This window comes from Lolium rigidum, chromosome 7, assembly GCF_022539505.1.
Source record: "Lolium rigidum isolate FL_2022 chromosome 7, APGP_CSIRO_Lrig_0.1, whole genome shotgun sequence".
Classification (NCBI taxonomy): Eukaryota; Viridiplantae; Streptophyta; class Magnoliopsida; order Poales; family Poaceae; genus Lolium; species Lolium rigidum.
Window position 1 is genome coordinate 78619210 of NC_061514.1, and position 27851 is coordinate 78647060.

Genomic DNA, 27851 nt, shown 5'->3' on the forward strand with positions numbered 1-27851 from the left:
ATGGCATTGTGGTATCCTCCTCTGAATAATTCATTTATATCGACTTGGCACATGCTCACGCATGCATATGACTGAACAAGAGTCAATTAAGCCTCAATGATTTACATTGCTTCAGAGTTCTTGTATCACTTTTATGCCTCAGCTTAATTTATTTTGCCGCAAGCATGATTATGACAAGCACTTGCTCTCTTGATTTATCGCTCCCTAGTCTTTTTGCTAGCCTTCACTTGTACCGAGCGGGAACGCTGCTCGTGCCTCCAAACACATGAAAACCAAGTTATTCCGCAGTGTCCACCATAAATACCTATGCATGGCATTTCAAACCATTCCAAAGTAAATTCTCATGCGCTACCTTTAAAATCTTCAAAATACTTCTCAATTTGTGTTTATGTTTCATAGCTCATGAGGAAGTATGTGGTGTTTAGCTTTCAACCTTGTCATTTACTCTTGACGGACTCTCATATGGAATAGTGGCACATCCGCTTATCCAATAATTTTGCAAAAAGAGCCGGCAATGGGATTCCCGAGTCCCGAATTAATTAACTTAAATAGACACTCCTCCATGGTTTGTGATTGTTGGACTAAGCACCGAAGGATTCGGTTAGCCATGGCTTGTGTAAGCAAAGGTTGGGGGGAGTGTCATCATCATAATAAAACTAAACTAAAAAGGCACTCCTTCATGGTATGTGATTGTTGGCGGGCACCCGAGGATTCGGTTAGCCATGGTTTGTGTAAGAAAGGTTGGAAGGAGTGCCACATAAACATGCAAATAATTCATGGGATCCGCTCTTGAAAGTCCGGTTGGCGAGGTAGTTGGTGTACCCATTACCATTCGTTGACAACAACAAACACCTCTCAAAATAATTTTACTCCTGCTTTACAAATGAAAAGCTCTAGCGCATGTTAATCCCTCGCTTCCCTCTCGCGAAGGGTCAATCTTTTACTTTTATGTTGTGTCTCCATCCTTTCTTTGAGCACTTTCTTGAGAGCACAATTGTCATTCTTAGTATAATATGCTTGTCTCAAAATATGATTGATTGTGGTATAACTTTGATGCTTTTATCTTTGACAATCACTACTTCTAGTCTTTCTATGAACTCCAGAGGTGCCCGGGCATTTATGTTTTGCCAATCAAATACAGTGCAAGCGAGATACCACTTTATCATACTCTCTTATGAACATTGCAATCCTGTTTATATACATGATTCATGATGCTTATTATTAATTGTTGGTACCTCTTCATGATTGACATAGTCTGTTAGATGATCTTATTTGCATGTACCTTATTATGAACTGCTCAAGTATTAGCCATATCATGAGAATATATACATCATATGAGCAAATGTGTTCGTGAAAGTTCTTTTATCGCTCAGTTGTTAATTGAATTGCTTGAGGACAAGCAATAAGCTAAGCTTGGGGGGAGTTGATACGTCCAAAACGTATCTACTTTCCCGAACACTTTTGCTATTGTTTTGCCTCTAATTTGTGTATTTTGGATGCAACTAACACGGACTAACGCTGTTTTCAGCAGAACTGTTCCGGTGTCTCGTTTTTGTGCAGTAAATCCAACTTTCGGGAAAAACCTTGGGATTTTGACGAAAGGGCCTATTTTCCCGTAATAATGACGGAGCCGGAAGGACAATTGAAGTGGAGGCCCGAGGGCCCCACACCACATGGCGGCGCGGCCCGGGGGGCTCGCGCGGCCATGTGGTGTGGCCCCTCGGCTGGCCTCCGACGCCCCCTTCGGACTACTTATTCGCCTCGACCTAAAAACGCACGGGGAGAAGTCGAAGTCGCCGTAAACCCTCCGGTAACGCCGCCACATCGCGAAACTCCGTCGCAGGAGCCGAAGTCTCCGTTCGGCACTCCGCCGAGACGGGGAATTGGAGGAGATCATCACCGCCATCACCGCCAACGCCTCTCCATCAACCAACAATGTTTCCCCATCCATGTGTGAGTAATTCCCCGCTGTAGGCCGAAGGGGGTGGTAGGGATTGGATGAGATTGGTCATGTAATAGCATAAGATTGTTAGGGCATAGTGCCTAGTGTCCGTAGATGGTACTTTTATGATATTGTTGCAACTTGTTATGCTTAATGCTTGTCACTAGGGCCCGAGTGCCATGATCTCAGATCTGAACATGTTATTGTTTCATGAAGATATTCGTTGTTTATGATCTTACCCGCAAGTTGTATACACATGTCGTCGTCCGGAACCAATGGCCCCGAAGTGACGTAAATCGGGACAACCGGAGGGAATGGTAGTGATGTGAGGATCACATGTGTTCACGGAGTGTTAATGCTTTGCTCCGGTACTCTATTAAAAGGAGTACCTTAATATCCAAGTAGTTTCCCTTGAGGCCCGGCTGCCACCGGCTGGTAGGACAAAAGATGTTGTGCAAGTTTCTCATTGCGAGCACGTACGACTATAATTGGAACACATGCCTATTGATTGATTAGTACTTGGATACCGTTTTATTATTATCTCGCAAATGCCCCGCTATGATTGTTACATGAGTTTCTCTCATCCATGCAACGCCCGTCATCCGTCCCCGTGCCTACAGTATTTTAATCCTGCTCGTTTACTAAAATCACTACTCGCTGTCTTTGTTACTCGTCGTCGTTATTTCACTACTGCTACTACTATAAAACTCGTTACTATCGATAAACTCTTGCGAGCAAGTCCGTTTCCAGTGCAGCTGAATTGACAACTCCGCTGTTAAGGCTTTCAAGTATTCTTTGTCTCCCCTTGTGTCGAATCAATAAATTGGGTAATACTTCCCTCGAAGACTGTTGCGATCCCCTATACTTGTGGGTCACCAGTCGCCGGATCCATGGTGCTTCTAGGGTTGCTGATGCTCGTGCTGTTACTTCCTTGGTCGAAGCTTGGCGTGGGAAGTGGCAACACCGTCTCCAACAATAAATCGGTGGCCTCAAGATCATCTCTTCTCGGATTTTGCTGCAAGATGGACAAGCTCTTGACCGGCCATGGTGGCGAGGGAGAGTGGAGTCTACCTTCAGCAAGGTTCCCTCTTTCTTCTTCCCTGGACGGCTGACATAGGTATGCCTAGAAGGCATGCCGAATAAGGTATCCAGGTTATCTGAAAAGGGACAACAAGCCCATGAACTCAAAGATTAAGAAGCCCGAAGGCCCAGAGAACTTCAGACAAGGAAAGTAGAGTTGTAATAGGGAATATGATAGCAATATAGGAAATGCCCATATGCCTCTTGTAGTTTGTAACTTGTACGATATGAAAAGCCTCGGTTCTACCTCCTATATAAAGGGGAGTCGAGGGATAAAGAAAAGATCGAACCTATAGTCAACAGAACCACCATAATCTTTAGTCGAGCACCTTTTCAGCTGAAACCTTGAGATCTACTTGCCCTCTACTTTCCAGAAAACCCTAAGTCTACAATCTGTAGGCATTGATAAGTTAATCCCTTGTCAATTGGCGCCGTCTGTGGGATTGGAGGCAACAAGGTCCTGATCTCGATGTCACATTCAACATCTCGTGGTGGCGAGGAGGCGCTGAAGAAGGGTGGACCGATTTTGGATCCTGGAGTGGGATCTTGCCTCTCCAGCTGTTGCTGCTCCTGCTTGAGTGGCCACTTGAAGTTGTCGATCCTATCCTGCCATGGTGGCGAGGAGGATTCCGACGATTCCATGGTTGCTCCGTAGAATCTGCCTCAGCTTCTGCCTGCAGGGTGCTATGGATCGTTGATCCTTTGTGCGGAACACATGGTGTTGCTGATCGACACTATGATCTTAGGCCGAAAGGGCGGCCCGTTCTCAACCTCCATCGTGGACGCCTCCTTCTCTTCTGCCGGGGAAGCTCGACAACGCCCTGCTACCAAGTGGTTTCGTCCCCGGTGGCTTGGCGACGGCTGCTGGCAGAAGAGTCTCATCGGAAGAGAGCCCTCGAGCTGTCTGCTTTTGTTCCTTGGCGGCAACGCCCGGAGGACGCCGGCGGTCGTTGGCAGAGACACCCTAGTCCTCGATTGCTTTTTTCAAGTTCTTTGTAGGGTGTTTTTCGTAAAGTGCAAGCCCCTTTCTTCAAATACTAGGTTCTTCGAGCGAGTGTTGTATAAGGGGTTTTCTGTAAAATTATGTACCTACCATGTTAATGGAAGAAAAGCTGGGGTCTTCTGGACCCCTCTCTGTGTTCAAAAAAAGTTTGGCATGCAGGATTTCAGCAAGTTTAGCTGTATCAATCGGTACCGTTCTTTGCAAAACATGACGAAAACTGATTACTAGCACAGCACGGATCTTGAAGTAATAGATCGGCGGATAGCTAGGGTGCACGGTTGAAATGCCGTGTTTTTACATTTGGAAAAGGTTCAAAGACCTGGATGTATCTGCCCACCCGCCCAATTAATGCTCCCCTCGGGACCAGCGCATCACTTCAATGCCAAGAACCAAAAGACCCCGAGGAGAACGAAAAAAAAAATACTCGGACCCGAGGAGGAAACCAGCAGCGGTAGAAGCAGAGCGCGAGGAAGAAGGCGCCCGGCCGCCCGCAGTGGGAGACTGGGATCCCTGTGACCCCCAGCCGCATGGCAGCCGCGCCCTGAGCCCTCAGCGCCCACCGCGCTCCGGCGGCAGAGATGCGGCCGCGGGGAGCGGCGCTGCTCCTCCTCGCGCTCGCCGTGCTCTCCATTTATGGTAAGTATGTGTATCCTCTGAGATTTTCTACCTCCACCCTGCTCTTCTTGCCGAGGCGTTTCCTAGCACTTTTCTCGGATTCGAGCTGCAATGCCGAGTAGAATTCCTGGCCTGGTTCGCGGCCCTGCACTGGGATCGCCGCCCGGGAAAAGCCGCCGGCATGGCGTGCGTGGCAAGTCCCCCCATGGTTATGCGGGGAAAAAAAAGGGGTTTTGCCTTTGCTTCACGGAGCTTCTCCTCCTGTGATTTGCGCATCTGAATCTAGTTCAGGTACATGGATGTCAGCTCTCCTGCCTCCTTTCTCTCTCTCCCTTTCGTGCATCCAATCAGCGCTCAGTGCCTCGAGCTTGGAGTTTTGTGGTTTCGATTTGCTTGCATTGGTGTCGCTAGGCCGATTTGATCCCGAAAATTTTAGGTTTTGGTGCAATGCTGGCGAGGGTTTTGGCCTCTTGGGCGGTGTCCGCTCCGCCCTCATCTTCTTGCGTACAGCTGCCATCGCACTCGGCGTCACTCGACCAACTGCATACATACTGCCAAACACCAACCGAGGGGGAAAAAATAGCCTGCATTTGCATCTTTTAGTCCATCAAACATATCGTCATTTTGGTTACAGTGAATGCAAGTTTTTTGTTAACTGTTTCGGTGTTCGTATGCACTGCATGGGTTCAAACGCTTTTCTTATTTTCTGAATATCATGTGCAGTGCCACTGGGAACAGCAAGCTCAACAACCATCACGGCATACTTTTTTGGATTATGGAGCAGAGCGCGTCAACAGCATTCAGCTCCTTCCCCTGCCCCAGCACCTTCTCCTGGACCTCAACGTAAGTAGCACTACTCATGAGGTTTCCACATACAAGTGGTAATGCAGGTGTAGCATAGCAATCAACTATTTATTTTCTCTGTGTATTCTTCCATCTCAAGTATCCAGTCTATTTAGAATCATCTGTATCTTATCTATCATTTTGATTATCAGATGCCTATCTTAATCACCCAGCGCATAGGCATCATGGAAGACGACGTCATGCTGCCCCACCATCATTTGATAGACAAGGTTTTACTTTTCTCCTCAGACCAATAGAGACCACAAATACTAGTATTGTCACTCCTTAACAGCATAGCATTAATATACATGCCTGTTGCTGAAATTTAACAGATTGCAGTGGAATAACTTGTTCCGCTCCGCTCACTTCTACTCCAATTGGTTCCCCCTGTGGCTGTGTATATCCTATGCAAATTCAACTTGATCTTGGGGTAGCACCTTACCAGCTGTTCCCAAGAATCGATGAGCTGGAAATTGAGATTGCAGCAGGTACATTCCTGAAACAGAGCCAAGTCCGGATAATGGGTGCTGGGAGCAGTATTCAAGATCCTGAAAAGACAACGGTCACCATTGATTTGGTACCACTAGGTCAGAAGTTTGATACGACTTCAGCCTTACTGACTAGCAACAGATTTTTGCAAAAGAAGGTTCTGATAAAATCGTCTATTTTTGGTGATTACGATGTAACATATGTTCATTATCCCGGTGAGTAACATGATTGTTGTTGGTACATCCACTTCACTAGCATAATAGCCTTGTGTTGCTTCCTTTATTTATAATCTTATAAACATTTCAGGGCTTCCTTCTTTGTTACCTACTGCTCCAAGATCCTTGGGTCCAGTAGGCAGTAATGAGTACCCGCTTGGTGCAAATATACACAACAGAAGCCATCAGAGGATTAACTCTAAAATTGTTGCCATAATTGCTCTGTCAGCTGTTGTGCTTGTTTTGACGTGTTTTGGAATTGGCATTATATGGAAATATAAAGGATGTCAAAAGCCTCATGGTAGTGGTCATGCTTCAAATTCGTCAATCACGAGAAAAGCAGGTAACTTTGGTAGCAGCTATTTTATAATATGCTGCACTCATTCAAGCTGCAATCGTAACGCTAGGCCTTGACTATACAAATTTCGATCTTGCTACTGTTTCCTAGCCACTATACACCAGGAACAATAGAGCCTCATTTTCAGATTGTATAATGTCTAAATCCCTTGATGTTTGTAGTAACATATTGTTAGTGCTTCAGGTATGAGGTCATCATTCTCCAGTATGAGTAGCTCGCCAACATCTTTCCCTTCAACGATAGCAACCTGCCCTTCAACAGTCAAGACATTCTCAATTTCCGATCTTGAGAAGGCAACCGGAAAATTTAGCTTCAATAAAATAATTGGCGAAGGAGGGTATGGGCGTGTTTATCGCGGCATAATTGAAGAGGGAGTTGAGGTTGCTGTCAAATTGCTTACCGGGAAACACCAAAATAGAGATCGTGAGTTCATCGCAGAGGTTGAGATGCTAAGTCGTTTGCATCACCGCAATCTTGTCAAGCTGATCGGTATATGTGTTGAACGGAGCATGAGATGCTTAGTATTTGAGCTTGTTCCAAACGGAAGCGTAGAGTCTCATTTGCACGGTATGTGAACCTATGTTGTATTACATAGCATGGTAGACGTCCATGAAGTGCTTAAGAAACTTTTACCTGCAAAGGATAGCACACCATATGCATATATAATCTCATCATTCTTGCCGGCGCATCAACATATCAGTTATTTCTGTACTGCAAATGCAAATATACTTGATGCCATCTGTGCAGTTACTTACATTTCTATATTTCAGGTCGGGATAAAATATATGGACCACTTGACTTCGATACCAGAATGAAAATAGCCCTTGGTGCAGCAAGGGGTCTGGCCTACCTGCACGAGGATGCCAATCCCCATGTTATTCACCGTGATTTCAAGGCTAGCAATGTTCTACTGGAAAATGATTTCACTGCCAAGGTTGCAGATTTCGGGTTGGCCAAGGAGGCATCAGAAGGAATGGAGCACATTTCTACTCAGGTCATGGGGACTTTCGGGTAAGCTGTCATATCATTCCAGAGTACACCGCGCTACTGAACTTCTCTGAATCCTTGTTGAAATTTTGGATGGATGGTTTGGTTCATTGCAGATACGTTGCCCCAGAGTATGCAATGACGGGGCATCTCCTCGTCAAGAGCGACGTTTACAGCTACGGCGTGGTGCTCCTGGAGCTGTTGTCGGGCCGGAAGCCGGTGGACATGACTCAGCCATCTGGGTCCGAGAACCTCGTCACGTGGGCGCGCCCGTTGCTCACCAACCGTGAAGGCTTGGAGCGGCTGGTCGACCCATTGCTGCCGCCGGCGACCCGCGACTTCGAGAAGCTGGCCAAGGCGGCGGCGATCGCCTCCATGTGCGTGCACGTCGAGGCGCCGCAGCGGCCGTTCATGGGCGAGGTCGTGCAGGCGCTGAAGCTGATCTACAGCGGCAACAACGACGAGACATGCAGCGGCTCCTTCGGCGGGGGCGCCACGGAGGAGGAGTCGCCGTGGAACGACGGCAGGAGCTGCTCGTGGAACGACACTGACGGAACTCCTCCGCCACCGCGCATCCCCGGGGCGCCGCGGCCGAACAGGATCGGGTACAGCTCGGAGCCGGCCGACGACGCGTCGGCGCGGCGGCCGCGGTCGACGCCCAGCGCCGTGCTGGACAAGATCGAGTCCCTGGCCATGTACGACTGGTCCGGCCCGCTGAGGACCAGGACGAGGAACTTCTACCGGCTGAGGGGGAGCATGAGCGAGCACGGCCACCACCCCTCCGACGAGTGCAGCGTCGAGGGCGACTGGATGTAGCAGATGGATAGAGCTCGTCATCGTGTTTCACTCTGCAATTGTATAGCCCCGGTAGATACTGCTTCCTGATGAGATTTTGATGCGAAGAACCCCTGGTTCTTAGATCGTTTTAATGTAGTGGGTGAATGCGTTTTGGCCAGAACTTTGCTCGAATGTATGTATGATCTGGGAGGGAGTACTAGATAATGGGTTCATATCTGAAGGCATTGCTGACCTGACCCTTTTTTTTTTGACCAGTTGCTGGTCTGACCTTTAGCATACAGGAATTTTTTTTAAAAAAACCGTTCAGGGCTCTTTTGCTGGTCTGACCGTAGCATAGAGGAGAATGAATGCTGGCAGTTAAATTTTTGAAAAATTATAATCTCTCCGAGCGGATGACTTGTCTGCCATCCAAGTTTTTAGCGGACAGTAGAGATGACAACTGCCATCAAAACATGGTCTAAAACTGTTCGCGCCCTCCTCCCTCCAACCCAAATAATACTTTTGCTGAAACGAGTAAATAAACACATTAAAATATATCTAGATGCAAGTGATTTAGCGACAAGTATTATAAATTAGAGGGAGCAAGTTTTCTGTTCGTATTGCGAGTTTTTTGTTCGTATTTGTAACAGGAGAGGTGATCAGGAGACGGTGGCCACAAAACTCAACTAAGATTGCGTTCTCCTTGTCGGTGTTCCCGCCGGTGAGCTACAGCCTTGGGATCTTGGAAATGAGATGTGGCAGACCATAGCCCCTCGCCGGCAGGAAGTTTCCCCTTTTTAGGTTGTTTTTTGTGGGTGGTGAAGCTATATTCTAAAGGTCCTCCACTTCCTATCCTCGTTCCAGCGGTACGTCTAGCGTAAACAGAGGGCGTGTGGAGTCGTGTGCCCGGCAGATCTACTGAGACCCGATCGGTTTTTGTGTTTGTTGGTGTGGTTTTATATCAATCTCATCCGATCTACAGTTGTCATCATTGACGATGGTTGCTCCCCTGATGCGTTGATCACGACGACTTTTCGTCAATCTGCTACAAGAAGCTTTATTATGGCAAGCTTTGCCTTGCTCTGGTGATGAAGGACGAGGGCGGCGACACGTCTTTGGCTCGTGCTAGTGTTTGTAGTCACCGTTAGGTGATGAAACAAAAGGCACGAATGCCCAACTTTAAATTAATAAAGCCATACGGCCGTTAGGTGATCCGAGTACCTATTTATGATTTTGTTATTTTTTTGCTATTTATAATACTGTTGATTGTTATTAGTGAATCGGTGGAATTTTGACAAGCAAAAGTGACCGATTGCGATTATTACTATACCCCACATGGATTAGAGAGATATATGAAAGTGGATCATTTTTTAAATAAGGTCAGCATCAGACTTTGCATCGATAGATGCATACAACTTTCTTTTTTTGAGAAACACAGTACAAACGCAGGCGCTCACATACACGCGCATACACTCACCCCTATGAACGCACACACGCACATCCTACCCCTATGAGCACCTCCCGAAGACTGAGCTAGCGGATTGGATCTTGAAATCGACGAAGTCACCACAGGCGCCTCGCTGTCGACGGGAACGTCGCCTCCCACTGAATGAATATTCCGCCTTTATGAGACACACAGATGTCAAACCTGGGGTTTGAACTCTGGTGGGCTGGGGGTACAACCACCCTCCTAACCACCCAACCTCAGGTTGGTTCTCTGCATACAACTTTCGGTTGCATTATTATCGATGCATATGGAAGTGGATCATGCCCATCGCGATCGAGTGAAACGGGAAGTGGATCAACCTATTTCCATGGTAAATTTGACACGACGCCCAATTAGTTCACACCACTCCCCGATCTTTGAAAACGCTAGGCCATGGAATTTTGGGAAATAACAAACTCGAGAAGGTTGTATGCTGAAATAATCTTGGTTGCCGAAAGTGATTTATAGATAGATAAACGAAATGAAAAATGTCACACAGAGAAGCATGAAAGCGAAAACATTGAGGCTCTGTTTGGTACCTCTGTTTTTGTTGAAGTATTATGAGAACTAGATTTAGATGTGCGCCTTGGCGCACGATCCCGTTGAGCTCGTGACTACATTCATTATATATGAGAACAATAAAATTAATTACCAATAGGATAATACATTTCTTAGGCTTTACAGTTGAAACTCCGATACTACAAACGTAGCAGCAAAGCTGATATAAAAAGAAAATAGAAGGATGTTCTATGAAGAGCAATACAAGGTAGTGACATCAAAAGCAACATCTACATAAGCAGCTCATGGACATTGCCGCGACATGGTCCGCACCAGCATAAATGAGACATGGCCATAACAAGTACTTGCACCACCAAACAGAAATACCGCTGTAAATGAGAAGATAAATTAACCATTAGTTAAAAGCCAGGCAAATGAAAGAAATGTTAAAAGATGGAGATTAATGTGCCAAAGTACTTATCATTGTGGAAACAGGACTATTGGAGACGATACATCAACTGCATCGCTGAAAAATCAAATCTACATAAACGTATAGGGTATTTCAGGTCAAAATGTTGTTAAGTTTACAATGAAAAATATTCCTAAGGAATTCTAGTTCAGATACCTATATCATTGCTGTCGGCAACAATTTCTTCAGCAAAGAAATGGCAGCTACTATAAAAAAAAACACTATTTCTCGTTGAGCTGAATTTAGATATGACTGCTTAGTGCCCTATACATAGAAGAAATGCATTAACTGCTTGGCCTGCACAACCAAGAGCAGAACACACGGCATCAATAATTGGGATGATACCCAGCAATAAGGAGCCTAGACATACCTGCATCTTGCTTGTTGCGATAATGTTGTCAACCTATCCATATGTTAGGGGACTGCTTCGCTGAAGTAAGAACCTTGAAACCATTGTACAAATAAAATGAGCAGAACACCTCATTCCTCCGAAAGAAAAAGAGCCGAACGTCTCATTCCTCCCAATGTTTATGGCACATTGGCACCCTCAGCCACCAACATCATCCCCTCCTGCTGCTATCATTATAGGATGATATCAGCTTGCTATTTCTCTCTCAGGGACCATTATTCAGTCCAAACAGTGTCAGTAATGAATTTGTCTACAAATGGAGAAAATAACATTAGTATAATCAATACTGCTAATATTCATGAAGAATAATGCTTATAGAGCTATGAATCTCTGAAGATCTAAGAGTAGAGTACATGTCAGGTTGTTGAGTCACCTAAGTAACTGAGTGAGAGTGATATTTCACTTTGCAGCTTGAAGTGACAACAACTCGGCTTTATTGCAGGCAATTCGCATAACTGATTGGTGCAGTTAGCTATCTCGCTTGTATTGGATTTTGTACTGAAACCCCACTACAACAATCTGCGAGTGAACGTGCTCGAGTGGTACCTTCCCATTCTGCTGAAACACCACTGCAACATATGAGATGTGGCAGTACACATGAACAACCAATATATAAGCCTTCAAAATTTGCAATCATCATTTTTTTCCGCTGATTAAGAGAGCAGGATGTATGTGAACCAGAAACTCCATCCTTTTGCTTCATTGAGACACAAATGAGCTCCCAAAAATAGATAGCATGGTAATTCAGTCATTTGTATATCTATACACCGTACTCGTATCAGCAATCATGCCTAAGAAAGCATCACATATATTATTAATTCTGTATTGAGATTTTAGGCTATATAAAAGTCTAAATAATTAGGTACTATATACCTTTTTTCAATTGGGAGACCTGGAGGCACATTGGTAGTTCTGAATAAACTATTGCATACTGAACAACATGAGAAACAACCTGTGAAAAAGGAGACATTATACATGAATAATGGGCCTGTCCTAAATCAGGATGTATGAGCTCAAGTGACACAAAGATATAAAAGCAAAAAAAGTCACATATTTTAGCCAAATTTCAGAAAATAAATCTATTGTGTAGAATGGATATTACAAACCTCAATATTTCTCTATTGCCCACTCGTATTTTCATCAAAGATCATGTAGGCATAAATAGAAAGGAATCTGGACAAAGATGAAAGATTAGGGGATTAAACCAAAATGTAGTGGAAGAGACAAATCCATAGGAAAAATTGCACACCTCGCTCCAACCATATGGTTGACCCAAACAAAAGGGCAAAATGAAAACTTCTCCGCATTCAGGGTCCTCTTCTACAGGGGATCTGCAATGCACTAAATCCAGAAGGATGAGCATGAATCAAACAGGCAAAATCTAGAGAGAGAGATTGGGGATTTACCGACAAATCATATGATTTGTCTCTTCCATAAGGTTGGAGTTTGGTGTTCCCGACCTGATGGCAAGCAGTTTATATTCCCCTAAGCAATCAAATAAGTAGGTTCCTGACTTTCGTACTGATAAATAATTCAGAAACACTATCTGAAATATACTATCAGTAGGGACGCTGCTTGCCACGCGACCCGCCTTTCGCAGACTTGTAAAACTTAAACATACAATTACTACAACTTGATGGTAGGCAGTTGAATAAGCAGACATAGATAATACATGGAAAGGCTGCCAGGAGAGAACTCGAACCATCCGTACCACGGTGCGGCATCATTATTTGTAGCCTCCAACCACCAGGTGATGGCTAGAAAGTGAAAGGCTGCCATAAGCAAATCGAAGACACTGAATTAATGGATAGAATCTGACGATGGCCACCAGCTTTGACTTTGGAGGCATGTAAATCTTTGTGCAAAACGTTTCATAATCTAGCGAATATGTTAAAAAAAATTCAAACATACATAAGAAACATAGGTGGATATCTAACTTAACAGAAATGTTGGAGCGAAATAACATCAATAGTCCATAAAACAGGCACACTAATTTAGGCATTCGTATTTACAGATGAATTATATCCACAATGATATACCACATGTTCTTAATAGGTTTGTCACCATATAGAGGGCACGATGGAAGAAGCACCGGAAGGCTAATATGTACTCCCTCAGTTTCATAATATTAGAAAACGTTTTATATTATACAACATAGTGATGATTGACTTTACTACTGCTAATTCTGATGTGCAACTTCTTTGTCATTCAAGCCCTTTGTCATTCAAGAACCCTTAACTGGAATTGATCTTCAATTCCAATTTATATTACCTAACATGACATTAGGGCCATTTCACTTCAGCTCAGTAAAATATTATTTGCATTGCAGCTGGTCAGCAGAACAGATATTTAGCCTGACCAGCTGATTGTGTGTGAATTGTGCCTAGATGCCAACGGGTAACAAAGCAGGCCAAATGGCCATCATAATCAACAGATATCGTAAGCACAAAAGAATAAAGGTCACAAGCTGCGCAAGCAAATAGCTAGGACATGTAGTATGACAAAAGTAAGTTTCAGGTGACACTACGATAAAAGTAAGTTTGAGGCGACAGAAGCAAAGCGGGAATTATGCAAACAAAACAGACCATAAAATTAATAAGCTTAACACATGTACTATGTCACATCATCAAAAACCCAGAAGCAGTTTCTACAGTACTGAAGTAGCAGTAGCAGTGGATCCGGCATAAATGCGCACCACTTGCTGAACTCGGCACTTGAAAAAGAAACCACGACAAATATTGTTGCAGCTTCACCTAGAGACACATAAGCATTTCAACGAACCATGTGATCAACAATCAATCAGCTTACCTTCGATGACAGGAGCTCAGGACAATCAGAAAGACCTGGGAGGAACACAAAATAAAATTAATACTGTATCACAATTCAGCCACCGCTAGTAGTAGGATATGTAGATTGTAGAGTATAATGTTCGATTCAAACAATGAAAAAACTGTTCATGCATCATTTGAATAGTGAAAATTAAAGAGACACAAACATAACATGCTATAAGAGAGAGAACCGCTTGACATATTTGGGGAGCAAGAAGTCCAGCAATCATACATGTAAGCATAATAAGTCAGAGAGAAGCTGAGCACATCCTCTTGCTTTGTACTCCTGTATTTCTTGAACATGATCTTTGTAGTTCCAGAATTTAAATTGTCTGGAAGACCAGAAGCAATATTATAGTTAGTCATGTCAAAGTATAGCTGGGCAACCATAGGAAAAGTATAATAGTTAATAGGATTAATGGGATTTTTTCATAAATAAATTAGAAGAGCTCTGTTCGACAGTAGCAAAGCTGGGAAAAGGTTCAGCAACAAGGCAAACTCACTCCACAATGACCATGTCTTAGTTGAGTTTTTTTGGGAGAAAAATATGCATATGCCCTGTTAAAATTTGCAGTATTTTAGCAGAGAAGCTTTAGAAAATTATTGTGCATCATGAAGTGGTTTCAGATATTCTATTACAAGAGCCAAGTATACCTAAAAAGTTGAAAGGATAAAGATCTATTTTATCTATATAGTAGATTAGACGAGCGCAAACACAAATGTTAAGTTTTGTACTTATCTAGATACTGTTGAGAATGAAGCTTAAAATAGTATCTAATAAGGAGGTAGAAGTAGTGGTATTGGAAAATTTAACTTATGTGTATTAGTTACCCATCTGCGCCAATTCTACCAGCATGAAGGGTAAGACATACCTTCCTTTCTACCAGCATGAGGTTTGCACAAGCTTGCCACATTCCGCCACGAGTGTCCCATATTGTATAAACACACGGAGTCTGAAAATGGCCAGCATTGGCGAACATAACGCTTCCCATGAGATCGATACGTGGGTAGCAAACAGAAAGGATAACAGGTAAACGCATAAGAATGACACATAGCTGTAAGAGGCCATTGAAGTAAATCCCGATGATAAATCAAGAACCCAAGAAACAAAAAGTCAAGGCAATAAATTGGGATTGAGACCCTGACCATGTAGATTTCTTATCTGCAGTTATGATGAACAAAATGCCAAAATGGCGCACTAAACCATAACTTATTCCAGGTCACAAACCAAGAAAAAACATCACGGAAGTTTTGTGTGTATGCATAGAAAGACTACATCTACATATGCCAGTAGTATAACATCACATATTTTTTACCGGAACCAAAAGTAGCAAACTTCTCTTTCTCCATAAAAATAAAGTTGATTATGAAGAAGAATTCATACCTACATGAGAGCATGTAGAGCTGCAAGTCCAGTGCACACAAGCTCATATTTACCGTCTTCCTGCTTTCCCATCTCCGAGTTCGAGCATGGATGCGCTCCTCCTCTCCCTCTTGTTGGGTGCTCGACATGTAGAGCACGGTCCAAGAAGTGGTCAGGGAACAACATCCAAAATCACATCTTGCAGCTTATATCATGTAATTCGTCGAGACCTTGCTAGACGATCGGTAGTGGCTAAGAGGGAGAGCGTGAACGGCAGGCAATCCTGGCACCATCTCCAAGGCGGGCCTGAGACTGCAAGAAGAACATGAATAAATTGACTTTTTGGATATAAAGAAACGGTTCATATGAGGAGATAGAACACAAATTTTAAAGCTATTTAGTGATGTAAATCAGAGGTCTAGATAAACACAAATATTAAAGGTACAAATGTACCGATGCAATTTGCAACTATTTCCCAACTGATATCAATTTTTCATCAATTTTGCTCAAAGCAAACATATGACATAGATTAGTCTCCGCTTCCAAGATTTTTTGTGCAACACATTTTAGGCATAAATAACAGAATCTCCACAAATAAGAAGGAAAGGACAGAGAAAGACCAATTTGGATACGCAGCACACCAAAAGAATGGGGACGAGGCTAATTGTGTGCAGCTAGCTGCAGTTCTGCTGACTAAATCAGACTAGCTCTACCTTCATACTGGAACTTGCACATCCAGGCCACGGACGGGAAACAAACGATTCACTGGATGGTTGCAACACACAAATTCCAACACATCAGAAGAGGGGGAAAATGACCTTTTGTTGTGCATCGTCATGGTCCGGGTCGGGCATGCCTAGGTCGCTCCCCTTCGCATCATCGGCTGCAAATCCAGATGCGAGCTTGAAGTGGAGGAGGTCGCCTGCTGCTTGTGCGGCCTACCGCTGCCCACGGCTGGGGCAGCCTGTAGTAATCGCGTGCTGCCCCAGGGCCGGCCAGCCACCGCTCTTCCGCATCCGCGTCTCCGGCGGCGGGGGCGATGGAGTCGTGCCGAGGGCTTCTTGCCCATCCTGGTGCGCCCGCTCTAGGGGATGATGGAGGGGACGGCGACGCAGTTGGCACGCGCAAGGGCTGGCGTCATCGGACTTCGAGGGAGAGGGAGGAGAAGGAGGGAGGCGGCGGGCGGCGCGGCAGGAGGGGAAGGGGAGAGGCTGTAGGTGGTGCTGCGGGAGGAGAACGGGAGAGACGATAGGGTTTGTGGCGAGTGGCGATTGCCTTTTCCCCTTCGTTCAGGATTTCTTTTTTCTCCACGGGCTGACCCAGTCAGAAGGCAACAGGTGGCCCAGTGGATGTGGACGGACGCGAGCGAGCGCCCAGCGCTTTCTCGACACATGCCCTATCGTGGATAGGCCAGGAGTGCTCCATGAGGGTGCAACCTTTATACCTTTAGATACTGCAGTTTTTAGAAATACTACAGTATGGAAAACTGTGAGGTGTTTGGCTCTAACAAATATTGCAGTTTTCAAAACCATAGTATTCCCAAAACTGTGGTATTTTTGCAGTATTGAAAAAAGAGGTCCGACCCTCTTTTTTCTAAAACTGAGAAACGAGAAAAACGACGCATCATACATTGCTCGCGTTTCCAAGTCTCCCCCGCATCATATCTGCTCTAGATCTTCGCTTGGCGCCATGAAGAAACACATGGGCGCTAGCAGAAAACGCGCTAGCCCACGGCTGAGCCTGAGATGAGAGGACCTGGGAGGAACCGTCCAGTGATCCAGGCCATTGCAATTCGCAAGAAGACGGCGCACGACGCCACAGCGGCCATCGCCCACGCCATTGGAGCATTGTACTACTCCGTCCAATCAGTTTACAACCGCTATTGCAGCTACATTATTGGGCAAAACTTGATTTTACATGCGTCAAAACCACAATAAAGCAGTACTTGCCAAACATCTCTGTGTTTTTGCCAAAACGTCAAAAAACTGTGGTTTCAAGAAACTGAAGTATTCATTTGCCCGACACGGAAATACTATGGTTTTGTAATACTTTATTTTTAGAAATACTTTGTTGCCAAACTAGGCCTGAATTTTTCCGAGGGTGATGAAAGCGAAACCATGGATGACTTGTGGGGACATTTTTGGTTTCTCCTCAATTTTGCCAGGAGAATCGTGCGTCTTGCACTCTTGCCGACCTCGCCAGCACGACAGATGGCGCGACACGCATAGGTCCAAGCTGGCGAAATGCTGGGGGCCCCAGCGAGCAGTGACAGAGCGGCCCAGCGCAGACGTGGCGCGCCTCCCTCCTCATCGCCACTCTCAAGTCCGAACACTAGCGCGCCGCGCGCACACTCCGCTAGAAGCGCCTCCTCGCTTTTCTTTCAACTTCCGGAAGCCGCGGGCGGGACGAACAGATTGGAGAAGGTTCTCCCATGGCGCCCACGAGCGTTTGCCCCATCGCGCCGCGGCTCGCGGCGGCCGCGTCCGTCTCCGGGCGCCCGTGGTCGCCGCCGGCGAGCTACCAGGCCGCGAGCGCGAGGTGCTGGAGCGCGAGGAGGGGGAGGAGGAGGAGGTGGGCGGGGCTCAGGGCGAGGTGCGCGGGCGCCGAGCCCGCCGTGGAGCCCGGTTCGGAGAGCGCCCCGGAGGAGCCGGTTGGGGACGTGGAGCAGGCGAAGCCGCAGTTCGACCTCAACCTCGCCGTCGTGCTCGCCGGGTTCGCCTTCGAGGCCTACAGCAGCCCACCCGTGAGCCCCTTGCTCCTGCCCTACTCGTCATCCTTATCTGCACTGATCCTGTATCGCTGTGAACTGATGCCCCTGTCCCACTCCTGCTCATCTCCTTGAACTGCACTAGTTCTATATTCCTGCGACCTTTATTTTTTTTAGCTTCAGAGCTCCCAATTTTCATTTCCATGAAAACTGATAAACGTAAGTTCATAAGTGTCCAGTGAATACACCAAGACCTAATTAAACTGGTACAACACAAGTTGATAAGTGTCCAGTGAACATTCCAGTGAGTTGATGGACGCGAGCAGTGCTGTGCACTGGCAGAGGATTCAGTATCTCAATCTGGTTCCTCGTACTTGGCAGGAAGATGCAGGCTGGCGTGAGACCGATGAGGCCGGATGTCAGACGGTGTTCCTATCCAAGTAAGTTGCGGGCGCTTTTCCCTTCCCCTGGCGATCGAAGTCGAACCATCATGTTTGTAAATTGTGCTGCAAGTGTGCGTGGTCGCCCTGGTCGTAAATTCTGAAAGCATTGTGATGCAGTGTATTTCTCCGTGAAGTATATGATGGCCAACTAGTTGTGAGGCTGAAGAAAGGCACGAGTCTTCCTGCAATGGATCCATGGGTATGATGATGCATATGCCCGTGAGTGGTCGCCGTTTGTTTTCTCGATGCCGTATGCTGCATACAGTATTTGTTCTCGATGCTTCATATATTACTATTTTGTTGCGGAGAATGCTGAATAATTGATGGATGAGAAAGTTAACATGCATATTGAGTAGAATAATTGATCGTTGAAGAATTTAAGATGTCATTAATACCATTTAAGTTGTTATCATTAACCTTAGACAAATACTTGAATATAACTGAAAATTCACTCATTCGCTTGATACCCAGGATTATATGGGAAAACACCCAGTGATTCGTCTGTGTGTTAACTGCTGGGTATACAAGATATCTGGGATGATTTACAGATAGCGTCCTCATTGTGCAGATTCCAAGAATTTTCTGAACTGCAACATTTCTTTTAATGTAGTAGTTTGCACATTTCAACTACTATTACTCAACACTTTCTTCTTCAACTTTATGAGCAACTCCTAATCCGCTTCCATTGCAGGGTACAAGTGATCCTTATGTAGTTCTACAACTTAATGGTCAAACTGTAAAGAGCCAAGTTAAATGGGCGTGAGTAACTTTGTCCTTTTCTGTGTATGTATGTTGGTGGGCCTGGGGGCACCTCTGGACAATAAATTTTGTATACAAATAATGTATGCCATATATATCATCGCCTTCAAGGTGGCAACTAATGGGTGTTGGCAAAATATCTGATACGCTTGAAGACTGCTATGTCTTCCATGGTTGGTGCAGTTTCTGATTTCTGATCAATGTAGGACGAAGGAGCCAACATGGAATGAAGATTTCACATTAAACATTAGGAAATCTCTAGAAAATCTACTCCAGGTATGAAGAGAAATAATGTGTGCTCATGGTGATATTGAACTCACTCCATGTTGTGATTACTACACATTTCTTTGTTGTTATTGTACTTCTGCATTTTGGAGTTGTGAGATACATTTACAGTATACAAGGCAACTGGAATACATGGTGCAAATTCTTTTATTTAATCATCAAGAAGTACATAAACAACCTATAAATTTCATTTTAGCAAGTGACATAATATCATCTGATTTTAAGCACCCTTTAGTGTCCCAGTTGATCACCTACTTCGGGTATGTCCTGGCATCACCACAATTTTTTATGCCTTTTAACATCTTGTACAATTTTACTCAATAGGTTGAGGCTTGGGATGCAAACCTTGTCACTCCACACAAACGCATGGGAAATGCTGGGTTGTACCTTGAAACACTTTGCGATGGTAACTCTCTGATACTTCTTTTTGGTGTTAATTACGGTTTTGGAACCAATTTCCATATGAGGGTGGAGCTTGTCTATACAGACCCCAACCCAAATTCCATAGTTAAGCCGGCTGAATTGGCCAGAAACCATAAGAACTTACCAATTTACGGTTGATGGAAGTTCGAGAAATGCAGTTCCCAGTCTATTAGTTTGTGCTTCTGGAATACTGATTTTACACGAGAAAAATTGATTTAGAATAAACCTGGCTGAGTAAAAACCAACCAACTTATGAACTCACCATTTTGAAAACATCCAACATGTAATCTACCACAATATACGGTTGATGGAAGTTTTGGAACTTTGGTGACGACTCCTGATGTTGCTCAATTGCATGTAATCATACTGGTTTATTGCACTGTCTGCACTATGGTTATATGAATTCATTTGTAAGACTCACTCTTGGGACAACCTTGTAACTACCTTCCTCTTTTTAGGAAATAAACATGACATTACTATTGAATTAGAAGGTCCTGGTGGCGGTGGAACTATCGATTTAGAGGTAAGAACGTGATCCTTACAAGAATGTCTTTGTCATCGCTGTACTCCCTTCCAAAGGTTGCATACCACAGTGAACTGATCCTTGTCTTGCAGAGGGGTAGGAAGTACCATTTTTCACAAGCAAAGCCCTCTTATCCTTTTTTCTACACCCTTCTGTGTATAGGTTTTTTTTAGAAAACCAAAACCAGCAGAATAATTTGAACAGTTAACTGGCATAGGATTTTTTTCACTCTACAAACAAAACCCTTTTGCTAGTCATAGGTATGATCGTCATTTTAATCACATAATAACACCATGGATTATATAGGCAACATTCACAATAACAACATTTTAATGGTTACCAGGATCCCTGTTTATTATGCTGTTCTCTTAGAACAAACAGGTACAATGGTATATAGAGCCTACCTATTATGTTTGGTATATCAAGAATTTCACATGTTGTAGACTTCATTTCAGGTTTTATCTAAAAATTATTATTATTAACACATCAGGTCAGGTACAAGAGTTATGATGACATTGAGCGTGATAAGCAATGGTGGAGTACACCTTTTGTGTCTGACTTTCTTGCAAAGAGCAGCCTAGGATCTGCTCTTAGGTCGGTCCTTGGATCTGAAACTGTAAATGCAAGTCAGTTTGTGCAATCCGCATTTGGTCAACTGAGTTCTTTCACTGACACGAAGGCTCAAAATCCTTTTGATACTGAATCTGAGGTTTCTGAAAGGCCCGAGGAATCCCTGGATAACTCTATTGGACCAAATGAACTTCAACAGAAGAAGATTGATTCAAAAGTTTCTGGGGACAATTCAGATTCTCAGAGTGAACCTGTATCTACTGCTGCAGTTGTTAAAAGTGAAGGAAATACGCCACTTGATACGAAGGAACCTGATGACTTCTGGAGTGCTTTCACCAACACACTAAACCAAAACGTTATAAAAAACTTCGGAATTTCTCTTCCCGAGGCCAAGCAATTGGATGGATTTGACTTATTAAGTTCCCTTGGTTCGAAATCACGTGAAATCGCGGAACAGGTGTATTTGGATTCCGGACTGGCAACATCAGATACCTCAACTAGTGATGGCAGTGAAACAACTCCTGAACTTACAGTCGGTATTGATGATAAAGATAGCACAATGCCAACTAAAGAGGCTGCACAGGCTTCATTTCCAGACATTAATGAAGTATCTCGGGATGTATTGTCCCAAACAGAGAATATACTAGGAGCTTTGGTGATCCTTTCTAAGAATTTCTCATCGCAAGAGAAGGGTTCAGAAACTATTGACGAAGCGGACGTGAAAGATGGTTTGATTGGAGAAGATCAAGGTGCTGCGGATTCCATTGATAAGGCTGGTGCTGTTGCATCCACCAAAGAGCCCAAAGATACAAAGAAAGCAGATGACACACAACAACTGTTTGCAAGTGCAGAGACTGCCGTGGAGGCATGGGCTATGCTGGCCACTTCAATGGGGCGTTCCAGTTTTATAAAATCAGACTTTGAGAAGATATGTTTTCTGGACAATGGTTCAACAGACACACAGGTTAGTAACATTAGTTGTTGTGCTATTTGTGAGTCTACTATCTCTTTGCCCTTATGTTGTGTTGCCAATGCTAACAAATGTCGCCAGGTCGCCATTTGGCGTGATTCTTCACGAAGAAGGCTGGTTGTTGCTTTTCGAGGAACTGAGCAAGTATGAAATGGCATGAAGGACCCACTTGCGTTCTTTGAATATAAAGGCAATAATTATTTTTTCACCTCCCATCTTATTTATTTTGTTTTCTGTGTCATTTCCAGACAAGGTGGAAGGATTTGGTAACTGACTTAAATCTTGTGCCGGCTGGGTAAGAGTCAACACACCTAGCCTTTTTCTCCTTTCATTAGTTATAGTATGTTTCCATTTCTAATACTTACTAGAATTGTAATGAATTTTACTATATTACACATCATATTTTGAAGTTGATTGCAGACTAAACCCTGAGAGGTTGGGTGGTGATTTCAAGCAGGAAGTTCAAGTTAGTTATATAATCTCTTCAGTCACTTGTTTATCCATTTCTGTAAGTTTATGCTTACCAACTTCTTGCCATCTTATATTTCAGGTTCACAGTGGATTCTTAAGTGCATATGATTCTGTTAGGAACAGGATCATGGTTCTTATCAAATACGCCATTGGATATATGTGAGTATGTCGTAACAAATTAAGCATCTCTTGAAGTATAAAAAGTACCAGTTCAGTCCAATATGATGCGGCATGAAAACCTCAAGTTTTACCTTTTGTGCACGCTCTTGCCATTCTCCAGTTGTTACTGCTATCACACAAAATAAATTATTGCGAAAGCAACCGTACAGGCTGGTATATACCAATCTCTTTTTGTCAATTATTTATCTCAACTCTATTCATGGAGCATCTAATTTTTCCACTGTAGGGATGAAGAAGATGCAGAAACGATAGCTAAGTGGCATATCTATGTAACTGGACATAGTTTAGGCGGAGCTCTAGCAACCCTTCTTGCTCTCGAGCTTTCATCAAGTCAAATGACCAAGTAAGATCAAGCTGACCCTGATCCATACGCTTCTTGCTTCATATATAGGCAATGTGATATCATTCAGTCTAGGGTAAAAGCTGAAAGAAGTGCCAGTCAAACATTTAACACAGGGGATTCTTTGTTAAGCAATGCCACATACTTGCCTAAAGTGCTTTAACCCAGTTTAAGTGGCATGGCCTAGCACAGGGGATTCTTTGTTAAGAAATACCACATACTTGGCTAAAGTACTTCGTTAAGCAATGCCACGTAGGGTCATCCATGTAAGAGTATCCCCACCGGTGCCCCCCCATGGCGCCCGGCAATTGCGCTGGAAGAGCCATTTGGGGCGCCGGTAGAAACTGCCGCCATTTGAGGCGAGGCTGTCCGCCCTGGCGCCTCCCAAATAGAGCCAGCAAACACATCTGTAATTCAGATTGGATAATTTTAACAAATAAAATGTGATGTCTACCTGCGACAGAAGCAGCTTGAAAATGCAATGCCTCCGTGTGCTGTGTTAGTAGAGATGAGACATTACTTTATGTGTCAAGCCATTTTCTAGTGACTTGTCACTCAAAGTAATGCCACATCTCTACTAACACAACACAAGAAGACATCACATTTTAAATCTGCTTGCAGCACAGGTTGGCATGGCATTTTATTTGTTTGAATATGCATAAATGTGTTTGGTTCGTGTGACAATTATCAATGAAGACTATACCAGCGCCTACTAGAATAGTTTCCATAGCACAAAGTCTCACACATAAATATTTTACAACTACTTTTTTTTAGCACACACTCTCAATACAAAAATCTCACTTATCAATTCTTGATTTTTTTTCCTAAATTGACAAGCTCGCCAAAACCCTAAACCTATAAGTACATCGTCGGTGTAGGATAGGAGCTAGAGTGGAGGAAGGACTCACATCTCCGAGCCAAGATTCGCTGGAGGTCTCCCCGTCGTTCCAGCTCAGCAGGGCACGGTCCGGCAACGGAGAGGTTGCTACGGTGGGTCGTGCGGGCGTTGTGGCGGCTCCAATAGTCGGCGACGCGACGGACGTTGGGTCATGTTGCTCCGGTACAAGCCGCCGAGATTTCGGCGCGTCGATTCGCGGACGGCGGCGACCGCGATTTGGAGGAGGCAATGGGTGTGGAGTAGGTCAGGGGGACAAAGAGGGCGCCTGGGACAGCGTTGCGTCGATGCCCCCTAGACGGCTTTTTCTGCATGCCATGTGGTGCCGGCACCCCCGTTTGACCCCCACTCTACGGGGCTGGCACAGGGGGAGGGGGAGGGGGGATTGAGTTATTGGGTGGCAGTTCACGCCGGCAGCGCTTGGGGGCACCGGTGGGAGGCGTTTTTGGCCCAGATCCCCAAAGGCCCCAAGAGAGCATCATGGGGTTGCTCCTCGTTATATTTAAACTTCTGTTAAACAGAAGATGCTTAAGAGAATTGGATGGTTGACATCCGACTCTTTCACGGTAAGTTATAAAGATGTTGGCATACCGTTACCTCTTCTCATGTAGTTCGCAAAAAATCCTATTTCCACGCACCTTTTTCCATAATTGTATACTCATATTTTTCATGCCACCTTGTGTAGGGATGGTGTTATATTTGTGACAGTGTACAACTTTGGCTCTCCTAGAGTCGGAAATAGAAAGTTTGCTGACGTCTACAATGCGGTAACTATCGAATAATTTACTAAATAGGAAGAAGCTAAAAATCAAGTTAATGTTTTCTGTGCATAGTAAAATGATTATATATTTGTATGGTTCTGTTCCATTTTTTTCCTTTTGGATGATCCAAACTACATAATGTTATGGTTCTGTTCCATTTTTTTCTTTTTGGAATATCCAAACTATATTATCGACCTCTTTTGCTCCATTTCTGAGTTGTGCAAATGAATATGGTTGGACCATTTGCACATACTATTGTCATGTTCTAAAGAAATTATCTAAGTCATATTGTCATGGACGTGCGGAATGAGGGAATGAATGTGAACATTGAACAATGTCATTTTCTTATGTCTTTTGGCATATTAATTTGATTTAATTTGCTTCCCCTCCTTGGATAACTAGATTGTAAATTATGGGGAAGTTATTTGCTAGAACTTAAAACCTACAACTTAGGCTTCGTGTGTAGTTACTGAGGTTATCTTATAATGTATTGCAGTAAAATAGCAAGGAAAGCAAGAAGAGATTGATTGGCCTTGGTTAGAACTTAAAACCTGCAGGAAACTTAGGCTTAGTTTGTGGTTGTTGAGCTTATCTTCTAATCTATTGCGGAAAAATAGCAAAGAAAGTAAGAAAAGGTTGGTTAGCCAAATGGTAATGCACAAAAGCTGGCTGGACAGTCGACATCATCATAATCCATCACAATGACAAGCACAACCTTGCACTACCAATAGCATAGGTTAGATTGGAATGTTGGAATGTGAAATTTAGAAAATAAATTTGTCCAAGTTGTGGGTTACTATGTAGAGAAGATTGGACTAAAAATAGAAAATAAATAATTAATTAGTGTTCCTTGTCTGCATGGAAGGAGAGGGATACAAATGTACTATAGAGTAAGATGTTTTCAAGTATCAATAGCTATGTGCTAATCCTGTTTGCGTTGGATCATGTGTAAATATATTATTTATGTATTAAGTTGACAATTCAGATGCTAATCATAGCCTTATCTAAAACCAACAATTGATTTTGCAGAAAGTAAAAGATAGCTGGAGAGTTGTCAACCACCGAGATATCATTCCAACAGTGCCACGTCTTATGGGCTATTGCCATGTGGAGGCACCAATTTATCTTAAATCTGGAAATCTAAAACACGCACTGGTGATAGTTTTTATAACTTGCCCTATCTCAATTCACTTCTATTATAATACCGTGCTTAGTTCATTATTGTCAACATTCCCTCTTTTATCCTTCAGATCTTCAATTTTCACCTGAAAGTTAGAAATGTATTTGTATTCTGACACAGGAAAACAAGGAAATTTTGGATGATGAAGACCAAGGGGATGAGATTGGCGAGTACACCCCTGATGTCCTTGTTAGTGAATTTGTAAGTGTCTTTGGATCCTTGCCCTAGCAACATCTACCGCCGATTACCAACTGAAAATCGATATGTTTGTCTAAATGGGAAGTGTTACAAGATGCGAAATTAGTTTATAGGAGCATAAAAAAATCCCATGACTTAAACTAGTTTGCTCCAAGATACTACCTAGAAAAAAAGAACATCAAAGAGAACAAATGATGCATAACTAAACAAAATTGATGTTACTCAAGTTATATTTGACAAGTTGGGCATGCTAAATTCTCTTCAGATGAAAGGAGAGACGCAGCTTGTGGAAAAATTACTACAGACGGAAATAAATCTACTCCGCTCGATCAGGGATGGGTCAGCTGTTATGCAGCACATGGAAGACTTTTACTATGTCACTCTTCTAGAGGTTCATCAATCGTCTAGCTTGCCTTCCGCTTAACAATTACTTCTGCTATTTTAGTACGCAACTTTTGTCAAAAGCTTCCCCAAGAGAAGATAACTGAATAAAGAACAACTGAATTGATGCAGACTGTGAGATCAAGGTACCAAGCGGTTGATACCACAAATGAAGTATAGCACCAGTTGACTGAGTAAAATTGTGTGATGGAACTTCCCAGACCTGATTCACACTGGATGGGAAATGATACAAAGGTATCCTTTGAATAGCATGCACATTTAAAAGGTTATGTCTACATTGTTGACATTGTTTAAATAATTTCATGTAAATTTCATGCTCCGTCTATATTGAGATCCAGAGTTGCCGGTACCTTTTAATATGTTACATGGTGATGAACTGAATATACATAGTACTCCTTATATTAGGACGGTTTCATTCTCATTGTATTATTTAAGGAAACATGCATGTTTATATCATTCAGATTTTCTTGCAGTACTCCTCCTCCACACTTGCAACTGCACACCTCTTACCTAGTGACTGGTATGTTTTGATCTTTTTTATTTGCAGCATAAGGTATTTACTTCTGACCATGGTGTCTGATGTAGCCTTTTAGCTTGCAGGGCTCCTTCGACAAAGATGTACTAATGAATATTGCGACCAAAGAAAATCTGATCCAGAAAACAACAGCATATAATAGTCTGCCAACCTATAGCAAACGATATTTCTGACTGGTGGATGTAACTAATTGAGATGTGGCGTGGGAAGATGTGTATTCTCCATCAGAAGTCACAAGGTATATTGCAAAGCCCAACCATCCAGGAAAATGAGTGAATGTGCAGAAACATTGTTAACATCCTGAATTTTGTTCGTTAAATTTTACTTTGACAAAGGATGTTACATGGTCTGTAACTAACAATAATGTAGTTCATCCATAGTGTGTCTAAATCAATCCGTTTTGGAGTTAATTTAGCCTAAAGAAATGGGAGAGTATATTCTGGGGCACTCTCTGTTGGTAGTTTGCCCCAGGAGCCCTGGAAAGAAATTCCACTGGATTTTCCATGTACAGTTTTATTTGCTACTCCCTTCGATCAATAATATAACTTTGTACTAAATCCTTGACACTTACTATGGATCGGATGAAGTGGGATTTTCTCATAATTCACAAACTTGATTTGAATTAAGTTTTGAACTTAAACATCTCGACCTGCACACTGGCCATGACAATGACTCGACTAGCACACCGACAATGGTGATGATGCGGATAATCCAAGCTACTTCAAGCATGAATGCACGATCCAACTGTTCCCCTCACCATTTTAGATCGCAAGTTCCATCCAGCGTGGAATAGAGGGACAAATGGTCATCCGACCCAACTCAGCAAACTGTTTAACTCGTGCCAAAA

At 43.6% G+C, this 27851-nt stretch overlaps 2 protein-coding genes and 2 long non-coding RNA genes across 6 annotated transcripts; 2 read left to right on the forward strand and 2 right to left on the reverse strand.

Moving 5' to 3' along the window:
- The first annotated feature begins 4602 nt into the window (after nt 1-4602).
- Nucleotides 4603-8565, forward strand: LOC124674703 (receptor-like serine/threonine-protein kinase ALE2). Its single transcript, XM_047210752.1, has 8 exons — nt 4603-4661; nt 5364-5483; nt 5636-5713; nt 5816-6187; nt 6279-6530; nt 6729-7112; nt 7316-7556; nt 7649-8565. The coding sequence occupies exons 1-8, from the start codon at nt 4604-4606 to the stop codon at nt 8346-8348; spliced, it is 2205 nt and encodes a 734-aa protein (XP_047066708.1). The 5' UTR covers nt 4603; the 3' UTR covers nt 8349-8565.
- A 1858-nt stretch (nt 8566-10423) lies between these two features.
- Nucleotides 10424-11580, reverse strand: LOC124677543. The gene is made up of 4 exons (XR_006994095.1): nt 11525-11580; nt 11133-11421; nt 10919-11026; nt 10424-10833 (listed from the first exon to the last, which is right to left on the reverse strand). It is a non-coding gene; the product is annotated as an uncharacterized LOC124677543 (long non-coding RNA).
- A 43-nt stretch (nt 11581-11623) lies between these two features.
- LOC124677542 lies at nt 11624-16352 on the reverse strand. 3 transcript variants are annotated; one of them, XR_006994092.1, is made up of 11 exons: nt 16181-16352; nt 15384-15674; nt 14872-14952; nt 14232-14331; nt 13980-14014; nt 12883-12943; nt 12578-12631; nt 12421-12502; nt 12278-12344; nt 12064-12123; nt 11624-11962 (listed from the first exon to the last, which is right to left on the reverse strand). It is a non-coding gene; the product is annotated as an uncharacterized LOC124677542 (long non-coding RNA). The 3 variants fall into 3 exon arrangements; XR_006994093.1 differs by having other exon boundaries at nt 12421-12512; XR_006994094.1 differs by having other exon boundaries at nt 12578-12656.
- Nucleotides 16353-17793: 1441 nt separating this feature from the next.
- Nucleotides 17794-27514, forward strand: LOC124671575. The gene is made up of 20 exons (XM_047207933.1): nt 17794-18105; nt 18451-18509; nt 18630-18711; nt 19204-19271; nt 19478-19547; nt 19881-19962; nt 20438-20502; nt 20993-22036; nt 22124-22186; nt 22291-22337; nt 22463-22508; nt 22593-22672; nt 22920-23036; nt 24614-24695; nt 25719-25844; nt 25990-26070; nt 26333-26458; nt 26581-26703; nt 26943-26989; nt 27070-27514. The coding sequence occupies exons 1-18, from the start codon at nt 17794-17796 to the stop codon at nt 26626-26628; spliced, it is 2598 nt and encodes an 865-aa protein (XP_047063889.1). The 3' UTR covers nt 26629-26703; nt 26943-26989; nt 27070-27514.
- The last annotated feature ends 337 nt before the right edge of the window (nt 27515-27851 follow it).